The sequence below is a fragment of the Dendropsophus ebraccatus genome, chromosome 2 (genome assembly GCF_027789765.1).
Source record: "Dendropsophus ebraccatus isolate aDenEbr1 chromosome 2, aDenEbr1.pat, whole genome shotgun sequence".
Classification (NCBI taxonomy): domain Eukaryota; kingdom Metazoa; phylum Chordata; class Amphibia; order Anura; family Hylidae; genus Dendropsophus; species Dendropsophus ebraccatus.
Window position 1 is genome coordinate 46,801,886 of NC_091455.1, and position 22,317 is coordinate 46,824,202.

The 22,317-nt window shown below is 41.7% G+C and overlaps 1 protein-coding gene across 4 annotated transcripts in view; it reads left to right on the top strand.

Annotated features, from left to right (window-relative positions):
• Window positions 1-22,317, top strand: part of STAU2 (staufen double-stranded RNA binding protein 2) — a 228,741-nt gene that overhangs the window by 14,462 nt on the left and 191,962 nt on the right. For 2 of the 4 annotated variants that reach the window (XM_069957463.1, XM_069957465.1), the window contains exons 2-5: window positions 73-310; window positions 2,442-2,572; window positions 3,781-3,940; window positions 4,145-4,198. In XM_069957463.1, coding sequence (XP_069813564.1) covers window positions 82-310; window positions 2,442-2,572; window positions 3,781-3,940; window positions 4,145-4,198 — 574 coding nt within the window. In that variant the 5' untranslated portion in view covers window positions 73-81. The remainder of the gene's footprint in view (window positions 1-72; window positions 311-2,441; window positions 2,573-3,780; window positions 3,941-4,144; window positions 4,199-22,317) is intronic. The other 2 variants (XM_069957464.1, XM_069957466.1) reach the window with 1 other exon arrangement.

Genomic DNA, 22,317 nt, shown 5'->3' on the forward strand with positions numbered 1-22,317 from the left:
GTAACCTATGGGGGATACTGGGAAATGAAAGCCATATGAACTGTATTTAACCAACTGGTCCTTATTTTACAGAGCTAGAGAATGGCACACATTAAGGCACCATCATCTGCATCCATGTGTGACTCTTCTTTTTCTTCTGTGCTACCCGCTCCTACTACAACTGGCAGTCAGCTGAGTGTTCAAAGCTCCCTGAATGGATCCGCAACAGAAACAACCACAGAAAGCCCCTCTGAAAGTCTGGTGGATTCATCCTCCTCTGTTAGCTCGCCAGGAGTGGCCGCTGATGAAGGGCAAGCCAAATTCTTGGAAGGTACAGTACCACCCCTATTCACTGCTTACTGTCACCTCCTCATACTAATATGCTGCAAAAATAAACAATTCTAGTAAAGCTGACAGAAGTGCCACAAGGTGCGCTTTCACAGATGTGATGTAGACGCTCCTCAATAAAATGTCTGTGTCTGTGAAATGTGCCAAGTGGTGCGAGAGGCATTGTTGATAATCGGTGGATGTGGTTTAAAGAGGATGTACCACCAGGTACATCCTCTTTAAGCTGAACCCACGGATAGATTGGCACGTGCACGGGAACCGGGCCGCGGTCCGAAAAAAAAAAGGAATTCCCTCCCCTGTATGACACGGCTCCATTCATTCTAACGGAGCCGCGTCATACAGGGGAGGGAATTCCCTCCCACTGGGGGCGGCCCGGCCTACCTCCAGTGCTTGAGCACCGGCCGATTCCGGTGAATAGAACAGCGCCATGCTCGGGAACCGGGCCGCGGTCCGAAAAACTAACCGCGGCTCCGGCTTCCCCGTGACGGCGCCGTTCGATCCGTGGGTTCAGCTTAAAGAGGATATACCTGGGGGTACATCCTCTTTAAGGGAATCTATCAGCTGCAATTCATGCTCCAAATTGCTGATACTGTTAGCTAGCTGTTAGGACAAAGAGACAAATACCTTTCATATATATGTCTGTGCTTCCAGAATGTAGAAAAATGCTTTTATTCAATAGAATGAGAGTCAGTCTTTCCTGAGCCACCAGGCTGTAACAACTTCACTCGCCCCTCCCATACCTGACCCTACTTTGGGCTCAGGTTCCAGGTGTCAATCATGCAGGGAGGAGGGCGAGGGGATGCATTGCAGCTTGCAGCAGATCAGGAGCTTGGAAAAGCCTCTTTGAGTCTTTCTACATCCTAGAAGCATAGCTGCATATATGGAAGCTACTGTGTTTCTCCTTCACCTAATAGCTGTCTAATGCTGCGTTTACAAGGAACGATTATCGTTCCAATTTTCGCAATAACGATCGCATTTGAGCGATAATCATACCATGTAAACACAGCAAACGATCAAGCAACGAGCGAGAAATCGTTCATTTTGATCTTTAATGTTCTCAAATCGTCGTTCGCTGAAAATTCGCTGATCGCTTTGTGTAAAGATTACCCTATGTAAAAGATGGGCTTAAGCGATCTTAAAAGCAATCGCAATAACGATTTTTCTTACGAATTTTCAAACTATGTTTCTAACGATTTATTCGTCTAAACGCTGATCGTTATATAAAAACCAAATTGTTGCTTCAAAATCGTTAAACGATCGATTGGGCGAATTATCGCTCCATGTAAACGTAGCATAAGTGTCGACAATTTGGAAAGTGAACGGCAGTTGACGGATTCCCTTTAAAAATGTGGTAATTGATTGAACTTCTTTATCTGCCACTATGGTTAGAAATTCCTTTATATGGGTAGCAGCGGGCATAAGAAAGCTGACAAGTTCTGGGTTGTCTCACAAAGAAAACTAAATTGAAAAGTCAAAAGCTGATATAGGGTATGTTCACATCTCGTTTTTCTCCACACGTCGGGCTACACGCCAGGAATCAGGGAAAAAAGGATGCGGACGTACAGCCCAACATGCAGCCGACAGCCACATTGACTTTGATGAGCAGGACGGAGTCACTATGTGACTGTGTTCTGCTCATTTGCGGGACGTACACGGCTTTTGTGCAGGACTCAAAAGCGTGGTCGACTACGCTTTTGAGTCCTGCACAAAAGCAGTGTACGTCCCGCAAATGAGCAGAACACAGTCACATGACTCCGTCCTGCTCATTAAAGTCCATGTGGCCGTCGGATGCACGTCCGCATCCTTTTTTCTATGATTCCCGACGTGTGGAGAAAAACGAGATGTGAACATACCCATACATGGCAAAAACATCATGCAAGTATTCTGTTTCATTTTTCCCCATTGACTCTTAGCTAACATCTGTTCACAGCGTTTTTGAATCCCTCCAAAAAAGCCATGCTCCAATTTTGGTGTTTTTAATATCTTATCTTCACTGATGATTTCTAGCATCTTCCGGTGTGTTCCAGTGTCTATAAGATATGTTTGCTTTTATAATCAAATGAATAATGAAATGTTTGATAATCATCTTGTAACCAACTTGTCTCTCTGTTTAGTGCCTCTCCATGAAAACATGACAAACCCCAAAGAGAAAACGCCAATGTGTTTGGTGAATGAGTTAGCCCGCTTTAATAGGATTCAGCCACAATATAAACTTCTAGATGAAAGAGGACCAGCGCACTGCAAGGTAAGGAGACTGCATCTGCTTAAACGTATCATAAGCGTACTTGCTACTTCTACTGGATTTATAAAATGTTATAATTTTTCTTATGTCTACCAGCCTCCTCAGTCACCATAGGCTTCCTCTTAAGCTATACAGTTTAAGGGGTTATCCAAGGTTTGAAAAAGCACAGCTGCTGTCTTGCACAAACAGCCACATCCCTGTCCCATGTTGTGTGTGGTATTGCAATTCAACTCCATTCACTTCAGAGGAACTGTGCTGAAAACCCCAAACCCAAACTGAGGACAGTAGAGTGGCTGTTTCCGCAGGAAAGTGGCCATGTTTCTCTAAGCCTGGGTAGCTACTTTAATAGTAGGAGGGGGTGCACAAAGTGTAGTAGTGTTGAGCAGACTTGCAGAACTGTTTGGAGAAGTTGGATGCCACCCTAGGGTTTACAGGAAAACATGCCTACAGCTTATGGCTGTACCCATTTTTTCCAGGACTCCCTAGGGCTGCATCCAGCTTCTACAGACTCCAGAAGTCAAATACCTAGCGTTTGGATTCGGAGAATGTTGCTGAACCCAAAAAATTCTTCAAGTCCGCTCAACATTATTTGTATGTCCTCCTTTTGCTATAGAAGTGAATTAAGGCAATTTTGATATGTGGGGGAAAATGAGAAGCAACAAAATATTACTTTAGTGAAAGATTAGTAGATTCCACAAAATTAGTAGATTCCACAAACTTCAACAAACTTTCAGCAGATGGGGTTGGTAAACCTGCAGTTACTAAATTTACACAAGCATATATCTATCCTAAGTATTGATCTTGTCTGCATTCAACCGACAGGCAAACAATTGTCAGGTGCCGCCAGCATGGGCCATGGTAACTAATACAAATATATTTTCATATAGAAACTAGTAAACCAGGCCAGTGGTCTCAGGTTGTCAGGCCTAGCTCTGCGGCACCACAGGACCTATATGCAGCTTTGATAATTCACCTAGCAGAAACTGAAAAAGTTTAATGAAGCCAAAAGGGCACAATGATCTGCCAAGCGCCTCTGTTCCTTCTGTCTAGCGATCTGTAGGAGGTCTCGCCATTCCCACGATCAAGTCTCTTAAAATTACAGTACACTTTAATACATTGGCCACATTTTTCTCATTTCTAATATATTTTGTTTGTGTGACTTACTAGTAGTGTATTGTTTGTTTCTTTACATTTTTTTTCTTCTTTTCAAGTTATTCACAGTTCAGCTGACACTAGGCGATCAATCATGGGAAGCCGAGAGCACTAGCATTAAGAAGGCGCAACATGCTGCAGCCAGTCTAGCATTATCTGAGACCACGCTCCCCAAACCTGCTGCGAGACAGACAAAAAATCTTATTAACAATAACCCAAGTAAGTGTATCTTGACTTAACGTAAAACCTTTTGTCCATTGGTACTATATATACTGGTTAAGACACTTGATGGGGCTTAGAGTAAATCAATCCATTTGGATGCAGCCATATAGTGGCCTGACCAATACATATATGAAGAATATTAAGCTTATTCTATCATTCAGTAAGGATCGATGGTAATTGTTTTTATCTGCCGCTACACAGAAGCTGCTCATCTGCATCGAATTAAATATTCTCCAGCAAGACTCTCTGCTAAAGGTAAATAGAATTGGTTTGCTATGGGATATACTTTGTCATCCATGCTGTAGTACATGCACATATGGTCTTAGGCCTCATCCACACCTCAGTTTTTTTTTCTGTCCATAAATCAGGATCCTGATTCACAGATTGGTTGATTTGAATGTGGTCAGCCACACATGCGTTTTTGAAAACAGATCCGTTTTTTGACGTCCATTTTGCAAATAATTAGGACCTGCACTTACATGGTCTTTTTTTTTAGACAATATGTCCAATAAAAGTCAATTTAAAGCCATTTATGTGCTACCTGTTTTGACTAAAACATTGACTGGTAACCCTTGGACAGGCTCCACCCAGTGACTATTTATTACTCTTCTATCCTTTTTTGTAGATCCACAAAACGGATCCATCACTAATGGGCTATTCACACATTCGCAAAATACTGTCTGTGTACGGACTGTATTCTGTGGGCTGCATCTCTGAGCTCCTGGCAACAGCATTCATTATAATGCCGGGAGCTGCACAACAGCATGTCAGTTCAGTAGTGGGAATATTCAAACAGTTGTGGAGCTCCTGGTACGGACAGTATTTTACAGACATGACAATAGCCCCTTATGCCACTGTTTTCATGTTGGTCTCTTGCTAAACTGCACTTCCTTGTGTCTGTCACAGAAGGAACTACCTGCTCGGCCAGTCAAAGGCTGCTATGGTGCCCTGCCATCCACCTTTGTGGCTAAGCTTGAATGTCCTTGTGCGACACAGACACAAGGACGATAGGCTATCAGTAACTGATTGTTGTGGTGCCAACATCTGCTACCCCTCACTATTCGGGCAGTCCACAGTGCACAAAGCTGCCAGACTCAACTCTGTGAGTCCTATGCCCCTGATATGTAATGTTTATTTCACAACCTTTGGTCATAGATTTCCTTGAAAGGTGCAGGACAGTCCAGGAGCTTCGTATGATTATAAACCCTACATCACAGCTCCAGTGTCCCTTCCCCATACCCATTCTCCTAAATACAGGCTTTCCAATACTTTATTTAAGCAGTGCAAACATTGTATTAGCTATTTTAAAGACATAGGCAGGAGAAACATACTGTACAAACCAGGTGCAGGTTACTAAAATCTAATGTCTATTAGTCCACAAACACTGAGATTTATTAAGTTTGTTTATATGAAAAAATTCTTTATTTGTGTGCACCAAATGTATTAAAAGGCACATGCTGGTTAGGGCCCTATTACATAGAGCAATTATTTGCTGGATCAGGCGAACTCACATATCACTCAGTGTAGTAAACACATTGATCAGCCGAGGAGCTGATCTTTTGCTGATTGCTGTCTTTCAGCATTTTTAAAAATCATCGGCCCCCATTTGCACATCGCTATGTGCAATAGCAATACACAGTCGACGGCTGATGACAGTGTAAAGAAAATAGTTAACATGTCTACTTACCTCTCAAGGTTCCTTTGGTGCTCTGCTGCTTTTTCCCCACTTACCACAGCTGCCACTGAAGCTCCTAAAGTGCTGACCTCACAGGTCGGTGCTCGCTTGCTCCTCATATCTGGCTACGTAATAGGGTCTTAGGCTATGTTCACACTACGTGAACAACCGGCCGTTCCGTGACCCCGGCCGGTCTCAGCCCGCATCATCCCGGCCGGTGTGTGCGCCCGCATCAGAGCTTCCCATAGCCCACAGTGAAGCAAGCGGCCGGAGCTGCACGGTTTTTCCGGCGCTGCACGGGATCCCGGCCGGAGTGTATACGATGTGTGTATGCTCCGGCCGGGATCCCATTAAAAATAAAGCTATGTCCCACCCTGCAAAACTACGGCCGTAGTTTTACGTAGTGTGAACATAGCCTTAATAAGGATGTATTTTTATATCTTTATTAGGGCTACAAGTTTCAACAGTCAGGCAATGATTAGCAGCCATTATATAGATTTAAAAATATGTCTGCATATGTATATGTTATACACAGTGGGGTAGATTTTTTAAACATGGTGTAAAGTAGAACTGGCTCAGTTGCCCCTAGGAACCAATCAGATTTCACCTTTTATTTCTCACAGACTCTTTGGAAAATTGAAAAGTGGAATCTGATTGGTTGCTAGGGGCAACTGAGCCAGTTTCACTTTACACCATGTTTCATAAATCTCCTCCAGTATTTGAATAGTTTTTGGTTTTTTTAGGAAATGTTCCAGAATAACTAGTAATTTTGTCATGTAATTCCCTCCTCCTTGTGGGCTTAGTAGTCATGTGGGTTGTTCTACTCAGTGACTGACAGCTGTCTGGATAAGTGTGCATATAGAGAGCTGTCGGTCACTAAGTACCTGACTACTCAGCACAGAATGAGCAGAGAATTGCATAAATAAATTACTAGTTATTCTGGACCTTTCCCCCCCAAAAAAGATTTATCAATCTGTTCATCAACTGCTGTATATCATGCTACCTGCAGACTAGAATGCATTTTTAATGCAGCAGGTTCCCTTTACAATGTATTGGGATAAAGGGTTGGAAGGGTTGATGAAGACGTTTGGATATCCATGATGATAACCATGCCAAGCGACCCAAATTGCTTCAGAATAGGGAGTCACAAGTATTACCGTCACAGCATGGTCTTCTCCTTAGATAGCTAAACTTCTAGCTGCCGAGTGGAATCCGTTCCTGATCAGGTCAGCAGACATGGTAACAGGTATGCTTTAAAGCAACTCTGTACCCACAATCTGTCTCCCCTAAACCACTTGTACCTTCGGATAGCTGCTTTTAATCCAAGATCTGTCCTGGGGGCTGTTCGGCAGGGGATGCAGTTATTGTCATAAAAACAACTTTTAATCCTACAGCGCTGTGTCTAACTGCCGGGGCTTACATTTGTATATGCATTAGGCTGGCACCACCTCTCCGTCCTTCCTTCCCACCCTCCTCATCATTAGGAATGATCCAGGAACATTTACTGCTGTTTGAGCTTTGCATTAACGATCCAGCCCATGTGTCGGGCTGCCACAGGTGGGGAATAAAAAACAATCTGCCTGGAGCATTCCTAATGATGAGGAGGGTGGGGAGGAAGGACAGAGAGGTTGTGCCAGCCTAATGCATATACTAATGTAAGCCCCGGCTGAAAAGAGTGATTTATATAGTTTTGTGGAAAAAGTTTCAGGATAATTTTGTCTTTTGTCATTTGTCATTTTGTCATTGTCATTTACCTTTGTAAATCTCTGCTTATGTGGGCGGTCCTAGTCGGTAATTGACAGCTATATGTATGTATATGTGCATATAGAGATAGGTAGGACCATCCACTTGATTACTTTGCTCATTCACTGCCAAGTGGGTGACCATACTCTGTAGGTGACACCTCTCTGTATGCACACTAATCTGTCAGTCTTGGAGGAGAACCTCCCATATGGCTATTTAGCTAAGAATAAAAAGATTTTTACGTGAATAAATGACAAGTTATCCTGAAACTTTTCCCACAATACTATGTATCAATCTGCCTAGCTTCTCTTGCTCAATAACAAGTTGTCTGAAGATTGGACCGTTCTGTCAATGTGACTGGTCCCCTTTAAACAGAAGACCTGTATGGGACAAATCCTATCTGTTGAATTTTTTCTTTTCTTTCCGTGACCAGGTAGTAGTCCTAAGATAGACATTGTTGCTAGAACCTGCTGAAATAATTTCGATGCGCCTACAACAGTGTAATGTCATTGAGCAGTGATAAAGTATATGGCCACCAATGTAACCTATAATTACTGTAGTTGTCCCCAGCTTGTGGCAACCACCTTGTGAGAGTCTCGGCTGTGTGATTTGCATTTAGTACCTTAGACTAGAATGAGATTTCCACATTGACTGCATTTTATTTTCCACTTAAGACTAGTGATATGGATTATACCATTTCTTCACTTCAACCAGACATAGAAAGTTAAAACCTGAAGCTCACGGGGCTGAGAAATGTGCTGAGCACCGAGTCCTGTGTTAGAATATTTACCTGCAGATTTCAATTGTGACTCATAAGGCAGAAAAACTTAGCGTCCTCTGTAAAAGCCCCATTCACATCACGTTTTGGAACTCTCTTGCAGGTGTACATTACAATGCTGTAAGGTCTCTCTTGTTTTTATTCCCTGCAAATAAGTCATTTACTGTCTGAAGCAAACCAAGTGTAGTCACAAATTACATTTGATTAATTTAACCTTAAGGGTAGCTTCACACGTACCTGATCCGCAGTGGATTTCACGCTGCGAGTTTGCAGCAAAATCCACTGCGGATCCTGTACTGTGCAGCTGAATGGGATCCGCTGCGTGTATGGGACCCGGCCCCTTTAAACCCCCCCCCCCGCCACTAGCCGCCCGCAGCCCTGGCCCCAAGCATACATTACCTGCTTGGCGCCGCGACTGTGTGTGACGCTAAAGCGTCCTCTTGCACCCCATCAGCTGATGATTGGCTTATGAGGAGCGAAGGGAGCCAGGTAATGTATACTCGGGGCTGCAGCCGGCCGGCGGCAGGGGGGGTTAAGAGGGCCGGGCTCTATACACCCATCTTAACGTATTGTATTATGCACAAGACACCGAATTAAGTCTGCATGGCAGCACAAAGAGGTCATATGGCTGTGCAATAGGGAGCTATAAAGGGCACACAGCTCTGAAGCCTAATGGAGCCTTCATGCACAGCCATTTCACTACTGGGGACCTGGCATCCCATTTACAGGATGGAGGAAGAGTGCCAGAAGGTCAGACAGTTATGGCATATGAAGTCATTAAAGGGGTATTCCCATCTCAACATACATGGTTAAGCTTGTAGGACACGTCAAGTGAAATAATTTTACAAATACATTTATTTAGCGAACATGTCTCCTCCTAATATGCTGCCCTTTCCCTCTCATTTTTGACAGCTTGTTTCCTAGGTCACAACAGACCACCTCTCTGCTCTAGAAGCAGTGGTCTGGCTTGTGTGTGTGTGTGAGATATACAGTATATATATATATATATATATATATATATATATATATATATATATGTGTGTGTGTGTTTATTAGTTGAGAAAAAGAAGTATTTGATACACTGCCGATTCTGCAGCAGTGAGAATCTATAAAAAAAAATACAGAAAATCATAAAGTGTGATTTTAAAATAATTATTTTATTCATTTGATACAGTACAAAAACAGAACTTAATATTTGATACAGAAACCTTTGTTTGCAATTACAGGGGTCAGACATTTCTTGTAGTTGTTGACCATCTTTGCACACACACTGTAGCAGGGATTTTGTCCCACCCATTTATTATTCTTTTAGGTTTTGGGGCAACATTGAGTTACGGCTCCCTCCAAAGATTTTCTATTGGGTTCAAGACTAAAAACTGGCTGGGCCACCCCAGGACCTTGAAATGTTTCTTACAGAGCTACTCCTTTGTTGCCCTGGCTGTGTGTTTCGGGTCATTGTCTTGCTGGAAGACCCAGTCACGGCCCATCTTCAGTGCTCTTACATGGGCCCCAGTTATGTCCCCTTTGCAGAAATGTACCCCCAAAGTGGAATGATTCCACCCTCATTCTTCACAGGACTGTGGGACTGTATTCTTGGAGTTGTACATATCCTTCTTCCTTCAAACATGATGAGTGGAGTTGATACCAAAAATTTGTATTTTGGTCTCATCTGACCACATGACCTTCCATCATGCCTTATTTGGATCATCCAGATGGTCATTGGCAAACTTCAAATGGGCCTGGACATGTGCTGGCTTGAGCAAGGGGACCTTTTGTGCACTTCAGGATTAATTAAAGCGACTCTGTACCCACAATCTGACTCCCCCAAACCACTTCAGATAGCTGATTTTAGTCCAAGATCTGTCCTGGGGTCCGTTCAGCAGGGGATGCAGTTATTGTCATAAAAACAACTTTTAATCCGGAAGCGCTGTGTCTAACGGCCGGGGCTTACATTTGTATATGCATTAGGCGGGCACACCCTCTCCGTCCTTCCTTTCCACCCTCCTCAACATTTACTGCTATTTGAGCTTTGCACAGGTGTATTAACGATCCAGCCCATTTTCATTATACAAACAGGTGGGGAATAGGAAGCAATCTGCCTGGAGCATTCCTAATGCTGAGGAGGGTGGGGAGGAGGGACAGAGAGGTGGTGCCAGCCTAATGCATATACAAATGTAAGCCCCGGCCGTTAGACACAGCGCTGCTGGATTAAAAGTTATTTTTATGACAATAACTGCATCCCCTGCTGAACGGAGCTCAGGACAGATCTTGGCTTAAAAGCAGCTGGAGGGGTCAGATTGTGGGTACAGAGTCGCTTTAATCCTTGGCTGTGTTGTGTGTCCCTGACAGTAATCTTTGAGACTGTGGTCCCAGCTCTCTTTGGGTCCTCCTGTGTAGTTTTGTTCTGATTCCTGACCTTTTTCACGATCATCCTTACCCTTTGAGACAAGAACTTTGATTGAGCCCCACACAGAGAAGGATTGACAGTCCTCTTGTGTTTCTTTAATTTTCTAATAATTTTGCCAACAGTTGTTGCCAAGCTGCTTGCCTTTTGTCCTGTAGCCCATCCCAACCTTGTGCAGGTCTTCAATTCTATCTCTGGTGTCCTTTGACAGCTCCTCTTCTTGGACTGTTATTTAGTGTGTGGACAGATGGTTGTTTTTTCTTTTTCTCTCTCTTTTTTTTTTTTTTTTTTTTTAAATACCGGTAACAAGTTCAAACAGATGCAATTATTACAGGTAATTGTGACACTGTCACCCCCTTTTGTGCATTCTGACATCTCTACACAGGTGTAAAGGATAAATTTAGCGGTTTTCATACCTTATTTTATATCATACGTCATGGTGCTTGTTCAAGTAAAAAGTCATCTTTTATCAACTGCAGATAATGTTAAGTAGGTGGGGCCTTGCGGCATTGGCGCCCCCCACCCCCCCTCACCAGCCATTGGAACAGGCTGGCCTAAAGGTCTAGATTCCACCCCCTCTATGTTGGCCCACCAATGGCCGCCAAGGGGGCGAGTCCAACTGTGGTGTTGTGGGCGGGGTTAAGTGGCGCTCATGCCATGAGGCCCCGCCCACTTAACACAATCTGCAGTTCATAAAAGATCACTTTTTACTTGAACAAGCACCATGACGTATGATACAAAATAAGGTATGAAAACTGCTAAATTTACCCTTTACACCTGTGTAGAGATGTCAGAATGCACAAAGGGTGTGACAGTGTCACTTTAAGAACAGGGCCAATTGTCACTTTTGCGGGGTTTTTTTGCGTTTTTTCCTCCTCGCCTTCTAAGACCCATAACTCTTTCATTTTTCCACCTACTGGGCCATGTGAGGGCTTGTTTTTTTAAGGTTAACTTTGTAGTGGCATCTTTCAGTCTGCCATAAAATGAATGACTGAACCCCCAAAATATTATTATGGGGTGAACTTGGGTCAAAAAATGCGATTCCACATATTTTGGGGGGCTTCAATGTTTATGTAATGCACTTTACGGTAAAACTGGAATTTTTCTTTTTTCTATAGGTCAGTCTGAACACAGCAATATGCATGTTTACTAGGTTTTTCTAATGTTTTACTATTTTTATTAGCAGAAAACTTTTTTTTTTTTTTTGCAAATAGGCATATTTAAAATGGCCTTATTGTAACTCCTATATCGCATTTATTTTTTCACCTACGGGGTCGTACGTTCTAGATCAAACGTATTGATCACTTTTTATTAATTCTTTTTATACATAAAATTTTATTTAAAAAAAGCAATCTCTTCGTTTTTTTTTACCACTTTTTGTTCACACTGTTTACCGTGTGGGAATAATATTGTTTTATTTTAATAGATTGGACGATTACGCACGCTACGGTATATAATATGTTAATTAACTTTTTTATTTTTATGTGTTGTATGTATAAATTGGGAAGGGGGGGGGGAAATTCACTTTTATTGGGGAAGGGGCTTTGGGGCATTTTGTAAAACATATTTTTATTTACACTTTTATAGTCCCCTTAGGGAACTATTACATTCATACATTGCATTGTATACACTGATCCCTGCTATGCCATAGCATAGCAGGGATCAGTGTTATCTGCGATCTTCTGATAGAAGAGTGAAGACCTGACTGCTTGGAGGAAGGTAAGAGACCTCCGGCAGTCAGGCCATGCGATCCGATCACTTATATTTAAATGCTGCGATCACATTGTTTAAGGAATTAATGGCGGCCCGCCATTGAGGGTGAGGGCCTGGCTGCAGATAGGAGATAGCGGCTATGGAGCGAGCTCGGCTCGTGAGTCCCCTCCACAGCACAGGACCCCGGCAGGACGTACATTAACGCCATCCTGCGTTAAGGCACAGGCAGTGGGGGCGTTAATGTACACCTATGGTCGTTAAGGGGTTAAAGAAAAACTAACAGGTATGTGGGAGACGGAATTCTTGTTGGTTGGTAGGTGAGCAGATGCAGTCATACGTCTGTTCTCGAACTTAATCTGTTCGGGTAGGCGGTTCCAGATCCGAGCAATTTGAGAACCAATGCAGAATTTTTCCATAGGAAATGATGTAAATCTATTTAATTGTTTTTTACTTTCCATGGGTCAGGTGCAAAGATCCTGGCCCATGGAGTGTAAAGCATTAAGTGGTAATGCAATAGCATCACCATTTACCTCCTATGCGCACACAGTAAGCAGCAGTGCATTGCACACTGCTCCTTACTGCAAGAGGGGGCATCCCAGTACAAACAGGGTTCCCCAGTCTAGTGCAGAAAACTTCTGTACTGCTGCTAAGACAGCTCAGTTTGCTAGCTGAGCAGGGGTTGTGATGCTGTTCACAGAATCACCTCTTAACCCCCTAAAGGAGCAGAAAACCAAAATGATGGCTACTGTGCTCCTCTTTGGAAAGGATTCACTTACTGTTCCTGCTTCCTCAGGTGTTTACCAGTGATGAACTATATTGGCCTATTGGTTGGGTCAATGTATATTAGAGTAAGGACACATAAAGTAATCAAATGACGATATATTTAGATCAATAATAAAAACATACACTACATAGTGTTATATATAAATCATGATGGATACAATATAGAAAATAGCGGTATTAAAAAAGGAAAAAAAGAGGAAAATGTGAAAAAAAATATATAAAAGACGGAAAAAATACAATAAAAAATACAATAAAAAATACAATAAAAAATCTCCTGTGGATAAAAAGAAAGTCTTAGTTCATATATGTAGTTAATCACATCCAAATGATCCCACTTATTAGTAACGATCCTTAATTGGTTGAAATGATAGACTCATTAGTATAGTGCCAGTTAGTACATGGTTATAGATATAGTAAACAACGTAGAATATTGTCGTGATTGAGCCGTAATTGCTGTATTGCTGGAATGTCTTAACAGTCTTATTCTAAAGCTCAGTTTAGGGTGCTGTTTTGCCGGATCGATTCAGTACCGTTCATACACAATTCACAGTGGTTAGTTGAACTGTTTTACTGATTGGACTCATTGGTATACGTTAATTAGATGCATAGTTATAATATATTGCATACTTTAGTTGGTATCCATAGAGTAAGGTTATTGTTAAGATATCTCAATAGGCGCTAACTGTATTCAGTAGCGATACCTCCGGTACTTTACAAGCCGCCTGATAGCTGTGACAGCATGAGTTGTGATAAACACGGCAAATGTAATAGTGTTGTGTCGTCTGACACTTCTCACCCGTCCGGCGGTAGTTGGATCTCGGTCGTTGAGAGGGGACCGTTCCGGCAGCAGTGGTTCTTGCGTCCTGGCTGTCAAGCGCTGGACGCGCTGGTGGGTGCTCAATAAATAGGTGAGCTGGCTTGCGCTTGCGCAGATGGGCTTGTTGCCCGCGGGACCTCGTGTGTTTTTTTGGCGCCAAAATTCAAGTGAGGAATGATGCCTATACTGGACACTTGTATTGGATCAGATGGATGCTGATGATATAAAAATGGATTATGTGCAAGAAAAAAAGGAGTTTAAAATAGCTGGACGCGTTTCAAAGCCTTCATTGGCTTTTTCTTCAGCAGCAAAATGAATGTCCATGTAACATATGTCCAGTCTTTTATAGGCTTTTGTGCAAGTAGTTAATTGATGAGTGGGTTGCCTCTAAGATCAGGAATGGACTCGTACACCGATCTGATATGAAAATATGCGATATATACAAATTCTCTATATATATATATATATACATTACTAGAAACCAAGAGAAATAATGAGAAATGAATAATAAATACATAAAAAGGAATCAGAATAGAGATATAATTACATAAGTATACAGAATAAATTACAGTACTCATAAGTATTGTTTTTTTAGTGTTTTTATGTTGCAATGAAGTTTTCTTAGGGTGTTCTTCAGTATAAGAATGGTGTGCTTGTATCTGCTAGGATGTGTTTTGTGCTGCGGATTTGTTTTGGACTGCCTTTATAAAGTAGATGTTAGAAAGCCATGGGGAGACGGATCTCGGGGTCCGTCATGGCGCTAATATAACAGCCAGGCACATGACGGGCCGCGAAAAAGGTCCACCCAGGCAGGTGTCTAAATGAAGCCAAATACCTCTAGTTCATCATTCAATCCTGCTGGTGCAATGGTCTCAAAATCATAGATTAATCTAGCTTCCGCCCTAGACATAGCTGCTATGTAGTCTCCTCCTCTCCAGTTGGTCTTCACTGTATGTAATGCTGTATATACGATACCCTCAGTTTTCATGTTGTGGAACTTCTTGAAGTGTAGGGATAGGGGATGGTTCTCATTTCCCTTCCTGATGTTGTACAGATGTTCACTAATTCTGGTTTTCAGTTCCCTTTTTGTGCGTCCTATATATTGTTTGTTGCATGGACACTGTAGGATATAGATAACGCCTTTAGTATGGCAGGTCAATAGTTCTGAAATTGTCCATTTGAAGTCATTACTCGTTGACTGGACTTCAATTGTTTTTTTTGGGAAATGTGTGCATTTACAGCAGGAACAGGTTCCACAGCGATAAAAGCCCTTGGTTGTAAGCCAAGTGGGGTTCTCTTGTTTATGTGAGGGATTCCTGATTGTCGGAGCTACTTTGATGGCTAGATTGGGAGCTCGTGTGAATACAATGGGGGGTCTTACTGGTAGAAGTGGGGCTAGGACTTTGTCCTGACAAAGTAAGGGCCAATGTTTGGCAAAGATTTTTTCTATTTTTTTGTGTTGGGTATTGAACGGTATTATGATTTTGGATGTTTCTGATGTAGTGTGTTGGTTTGGGATGCCTCGCTCTGTGTGCTGAAAGAATTGGGTTCTGTCTAGTTGCTGAACTGATTGTAGGGATTTTTGTATTATTGGTTCAGGGTATTTTTTTGCTCTGAATTGATCAGAGAGATCTTCAGCTTCTATAAGGAATTGGTCATTAAAGGTGCAGTTTCTTTTCAGTCTACGGAATTGACTAGTGGGTATGTTGATGAGCCATCTAGGGAGATGGCAGCTGGAAAAGAGTATATAGCTATTTTTGGAGGTAGGTTTTGTGTAGGTGTGACATGTTAGTTTATTGTCCCTAACGGTAAGGTTGAGATCGAGAAATTCAACTTGTTCATGGCTGATGTGAGGGGTAAATTTGAGATTGCGGTCATTAGTATTGAGTTGGAAAAGGAACTGTTCTAGTTGAGTTTGAGTGCCTTTCCAAATTAAGATGATGTCATCTATATATCTTTTCCAAAAGAGAATGTTATTACCTACATGTGGCATGATGGCTAATTCTTCCCAGTGGGCCATGAAAAGGTTAGCATAACTTGGAGCAAAACGAGTTCCCATAGCTGTACCTGTAATTTGTTGGTAGTATGAATCATGAAAGTAGAAATAGTTATGAGATAGGATGAAAGAAATGGCTTCAGTTATGAATATAATTTGGTCTGGTGGAATGTTGGTTTTTTGTAGATGGTGTTTTGTGGCTTCTACTCCTTGCTGATGGTCAATGATGGTGTATAGGGATTGTACATCTAATGTAGCTAAGAGGTAATCGGGTTGCCAACTGAAAAATTCTAATTCTTTAATGACTTGGGTGGTATCTTTAAGGTAAGTAGGGGTAGACTGAACCAGAGGTTGGAGAATTTTGTCAATATACTGTGAAAGGTTAGCTGTAAGGGATCCAATGCCAGAAATGATGGGACGGCCTGGTGGGTTGTTCGGATCTTTGTGGATTTTTGGAATAGTGTAGAACACTGGAAGTCTACGTTTATCGGCCATGATGAACTCATATTCTTTTGTATTTAATATGTCGGATTCTAAAGCTGGTTCGCATAGGAATTTCAGTTCTTTTTCATATTTTTCCCCTGGGTCAGATGTAAGTTTGATGTAGGTGGAGGTGTCTTCTAATTGTCTATTGCATTCTAAAATATATTTAGAGGTGTCTTGAACTACAATGCCTCCACCTTTATCCGCAGGACGAATGGTTATGTCGAGGTTATCTTGCAGTTGCTTAATAGCGTTTCTCTCTTTGTTTGTTAAATTGTGAGTAGGTTTTTTAGTAGTTTGTAATTTCCTTAGATCTATTTCTACCGATTTTTTGAAGGATGTGATGTCAGGGCCTGCTTCATGGCGTGGGTAGAATTTGGACTTAGGGGCACAACTAGTGTGGTGATATTGGTCCTTAGATGTTTGAGTTTTCTCTAGTGGCTTTTTCAGAAAATATTTAGATAAACATAGTTTGCGAATATACTTTTCTAAACCTATATACGTATCAAATCTATTGAGGGAGTTGCTTGGGGCAAATTTCAGACCTTTTTCAAGGAGAGATTTTTGTGATGTAGTAAGTTCAGTAGAGCTGAGGTTGATAATTGAGGTAGCTAGTATGTTTTCCCTTGTTTGGGTTTGGGTTGTAGACTTTCGTGATCTTCTTCTCCTGATTCTCTTATGTGAGGTCTTTTCCGGGGGGTGTTGGTTATTGAGTTGGTTCGGTTGTGGGTTGAGTGGTGGTGATTGATAGTGGAGGGGCCGGGTACTGGGGATCTTGGAACGGGATGTGGTGGGTGTCTGGGGGATGGGTTGTGGGATGGGGGGTGAAAGTGAGTAGGATGGTGTCTGTGATTGGTTGAATAGTTGGTGTTGTGGTAGTGTGGTCGTTGCGTGTTGTGGTGTTTGTGGTGTTGGTATTGGCTTGGGTAAGGAGGTTGGTGGTTGTTGTGGCGTGCTTCTAAAAAATGGTTGGTTGTGTTTCTAGGAGATGTATGGTGTTGTAATGGAGTGTATCTGTTCTTGGTAGTTATGTTGAACATCAAGAACAATCCTTCAACATAACTACCAAGAACAGATACACTCCATTACAACACCATACATCTCCTAGAAACACAACCAACCATTTTTTAGAAGCACGCCACAACAACCACCAACCTCCTTACCCAAGCCAATACCAACACCACAAACACCACAACACGCAACGACCACACTACCACAACACCAACTATTCAACCAATCACAGACACCATCCTACTCACTTTCACCCCCCATCCCACAACCCATCCCCCAGACACCCACCACATCCCGTTCCAAGATCCCCAGTACCCGGCCCCTCCACTATCAATCACCACCACTCAACCCACAACCGAACCAACTCAATAACCAACACCCCCCGGAAAAGACCTCACATAAGAGAATCAGGAGAAGAAGATCACGAAAGTCTACAACCCAAACCCAAACAAGGGAAAACATACTAGCTACCTCAATTATCAACCTCAGCTCTACTGAACTTACTACATCACAAAAATCTCTCCTTGAAAAAGGTCTGAAATTTGCCCCAAGCAACTCCCTCAATAGATTTGATACGTATATAGGTTTAGAAAAGTATATTCGCAAACTATGTTTATCTAAATATTTTCTGAAAAAGCCACTAGAGAAAACTCAAACATCTAAGGACCAATATCACCACACTAGTTGTGCCCCTAAGTCCAAATTCTACCCACGCCATGAAGCAGGCCCTGACATCACATCCTTCAAAAAATCGGTAGAAATAGATCTAAGGAAATTACAAACTACTAAAAAACCTACTCACAATTTAACAAACAAAGAGAGAAACGCTATTAAGCAACTGCAAGATAACCTCGACATAACCATTCGTCCTGCGGATAAAGGTGGAGGCATTGTAGTTCAAGACACCTCTAAATATATTTTAGAATGCAATAGACAATTAGAAGACACCTCCACCTACATCAAACTTACATCTGACCCAGGGGAAAAATATGAAAAAGAACTGAAATTCCTATGCGAACCAGCTTTAGAATCCGACATATTAAATACAAAAGAATATGAGTTCATCATGGCCAATAAACGTAGACTTCCAGTGTTCTACACTATTCCAAAAATCCACAAAGATCCGAACAACCCACCAGGCCGTCCCATCATTTCTGGCATTGGATCCCTTACAGCTAACCTTTCACAGTATATTGACAAAATTCTCCAACCTCTGGTTCAGTCTACCCCTACTTACCTTAAAGATACCACCCAAGTCATTAAAGAATTAGAATTTTTCAGTTGGCAACCCGATTACCTCTTAGCTACATTAGATGTACAATCCCTATACACCATCATTGACCATCAGCAAGGAGTAGAAGCCACAAAACACCATCTACAAAAAACCAACATTCCACCAGACCAAATTATATTCATAACTGAAGCCATTTCTTTCATCCTATCTCATAACTATTTCTACTTTCATGATTCATACTACCAACAAATTACAGGTACAGCTATGGGAACTCGTTTTGCTCCAAGTTATGCTAACCTTTTCATGGCCCACTGGGAAGAATTAGCCATCATGCCACATGTAGGTAATAACATTCTCTTTTGGAAAAGATATATAGATGACATCATCTTAATTTGGAAAGGCACTCAAACTCAACTAGAACAGTTCCTTTTCCAACTCAATACTAATGACCGCAATCTCAAATTTACCCCTCACATCAGCCATGAACAAGTTGAATTTCTCGATCTCAACCTTACCGTTAGGGACAATAAACTAACATGTCACACCTACACAAAACCTACCTCCAAAAATAGCTATATACTCTTTTCCAGCTGCCATCTCCCTAGATGGCTCATCAACATACCCACTAGTCAATTCCGTAGACTGAAAAGAAACTGCACCTTTAATGACCAATTCCTTATAGAAGCTGAAGATCTCTCTGATCAATTCAGAGCAAAAAAATACCCTGAACCAATAATACAAAAATCCCTACAATCAGTTCAGCAACTAGACAGAACCCAATTCTTTCAGCACACAGAGCGAGGCATCCCAAACCAACACACTACATCAGAAACATCCAAAATCATAATACCGTTCAATACCCAACACAAAAAAATAGAAAAAATCTTTGCCAAACATTGGCCCTTACTTTGTCAGGACAAAGTCCTAGCCCCACTTCTACCAGTAAGACCCCCCATTGTATTCACACGAGCTCCCAATCTAGCCATCAAAGTAGCTCCGACAATCAGGAATCCCTCACATAAACAAGAGAACCCCACTTGGCTTACAACCAAGGGCTTTTATCGCTGTGGAACCTGTTCCTGCTGTAAATGCACACATTTCCCAAAAAAAACAATTGAAGTCCAGTCAACGAGTAATGACTTCAAATGGACAATTTCAGAACTATTGACCTGCCATACTAAAGGCGTTATCTATATCCTACAGTGTCCATGCAACAAACAATATATAGGACGCACAAAAAGGGAACTGAAAACCAGAATTAGTGAACATCTGTACAACATCAGGAAGGGAAATGAGAACCATCCCCTATCCCTACACTTCAAGAAGTTCCACAACATGAAAACTGAGGGTATCGTATATACAGCATTACATACAGTGAAGACCAACTGGAGAGGAGGAGACTACATAGCAGCTATGTCTAGGGCGGAAGCTAGATTAATCTATGATTTTGAGACCATTGCACCAGCAGGATTGAATGATGAACTAGAGGTATTTGGCTTCATTTAGACACCTGCCTGGGTGGACCTTTTTCGCGGCCCGTCATGTGCCTGGCTGTTATATTAGCGCCATGACGGACCCCGAGATCCGTCTCCCCATGGCTTTCTAACATCTACTTTATAAAGGCAGTCCAAAACAAATCCGCAGCACAAAACACATCCTAGCAGATACAAGCACACCATTCTTATACTGAAGAACACCCTAAGAAAACTTCATTGCAACATAAAAACACTAAAAAAACAATACTTATGAGTACTGTAATTTATTCTGTATACTTATGTAATTATATCTCTATTCTGATTCCTTTTTATGTATTTATTATTCATTTCTCATTATTTCTCTTGGTTTCTAGTAATGTATATATATATATATAGAGAGAATTTGTATATATCGCATATTTTCATATCAGATCGGTGTACGAGTCCATTCCTGATCTTAGAGGCAACCCACTCATCAATTAACTACTTGCACAAAAGCCTATAAAAGACTGGACATATGTTACATGGACATTCATTTTGCTGCTGAAGAAAAAGCCAATGAAGGCTTTGAAACGCGTCCAGCTATTTTAAACTCCTTTTTTTCTTGCACATAATCCATTTTTATATCATCAGCATCCATCTGATCCAATACAAGTGTCCAGTATAGGCATCATTCCTCACTTGAATTTTGGCGCCAAAAAAACACACGAGGTCCCGCGGGCAACAAGCCCATCTGCGCAAGCGCAAGCCAGCTCACCTATTTATTGAGCACCCACCAGCGCGTCCAGCGCTTGACAGCCAGGACGCAAGAACCACTGCTGCCGGAACGGTCCCCTCTCAACGACCGAGATCCAACTACCGCCGGACGGGTGAGAAGTGTCAGACGACACAACACTATTACATTTGCCGTGTTTATCACAACTCATGCTGTCACAGCTATCAGGCGGCTTGTAAAGTACCGGAGGTATCGCTACTGAATACAGTTAGCGCCTATTGAGATATCTTAACAATAACCTTACTCTATGGATACCAACTAAAGTATGCAATATATTATAACTATGCATCTAATTAACGTATACCAATGAGTCCAATCAGTAAAACAGTTCAACTAACCACTGTGAATTGTGTATGAACGGTACTGAATCGATCCGGCAAAACAGCACCCTAAACTGAGCTTTAGAATAAGACTGTTAAGACATTCCAGCAATACAGCAATTACGGCTCAATCACGACAATATTCTACGTTGTTTACTATATCTATAACCATGTACTAACTGGCACTATACTAATGAGTCTATCATTTCAACCAATTAAGGATCGTTACTAATAAGTGGGATCATTTGGATGTGATTAACTACATATATGAACTAAGACTTTCTTTTTATCCACAGGAGATTTTTTATTGTATTTTTTATTGTATTTTTTATTGTATTTTTTCCGTCTTTTATATATTTTTTTTCACATTTTCCTCTTTTTTTCCTTTTTTAATACCGCTATTTTCTATATTGTATCCATCATGATTTATATATAACACTATGTAGTGTATGTTTTTATTATTGATCTAAATATATCGTCATTTGATTACTTTATGTGTCCTTACTCTAATATACATTGACCCAACCAATAGGCCAATATAGTTCATCACTGGTAAACACCTGAGGACCCCATCACCAATTCCAATTCTTTGCATACTTCTTTTCCCTCTGGTATAAGGGTAGGGGGTTAACCTCGGCAAAAACCAGTTGCAGTCGATCTCGTGCTATTGCCCTATTTGTTCCTGCTTCCTGTCTATGTATTCATGTGCACAGCAGCCTCTAGTAGCGATCATGTGACCCTCACTGGAAGCTACTGTGCACATGAATACACAGACAAAAGCCAGTAACAGTAAGTGAACCCTTTCCAAAGAGGAGCACAGCTGGCATCATTTTGATGATCTGCTCCTCCTAGGGGTGATTCTGTGCACAGCATCACAACTTAACCCCTGCCCGGCTGGCAGACTGAGTCTGCCCAGCCGCAGTACAAACAGGGCTCCCTGCAGGGCAGAAGTTTTCTGCTTCTGGCCGGGAAACTCCATTTAGAGGCACAAGGAATCTCTTCATAATAAATGGGATTCTGTGCTTTAAACAGCTGTACCCAAACACCTCTGATAACCATTGGTTGTGCAATAGTTCAGCAGACAGTTATCTCCCCCAGTTTTGTTCGAAAACTGAGTAAAGTTTAAATACCGAACAAAACTTTGGGGGAAATTGTGTGTTAGAAATG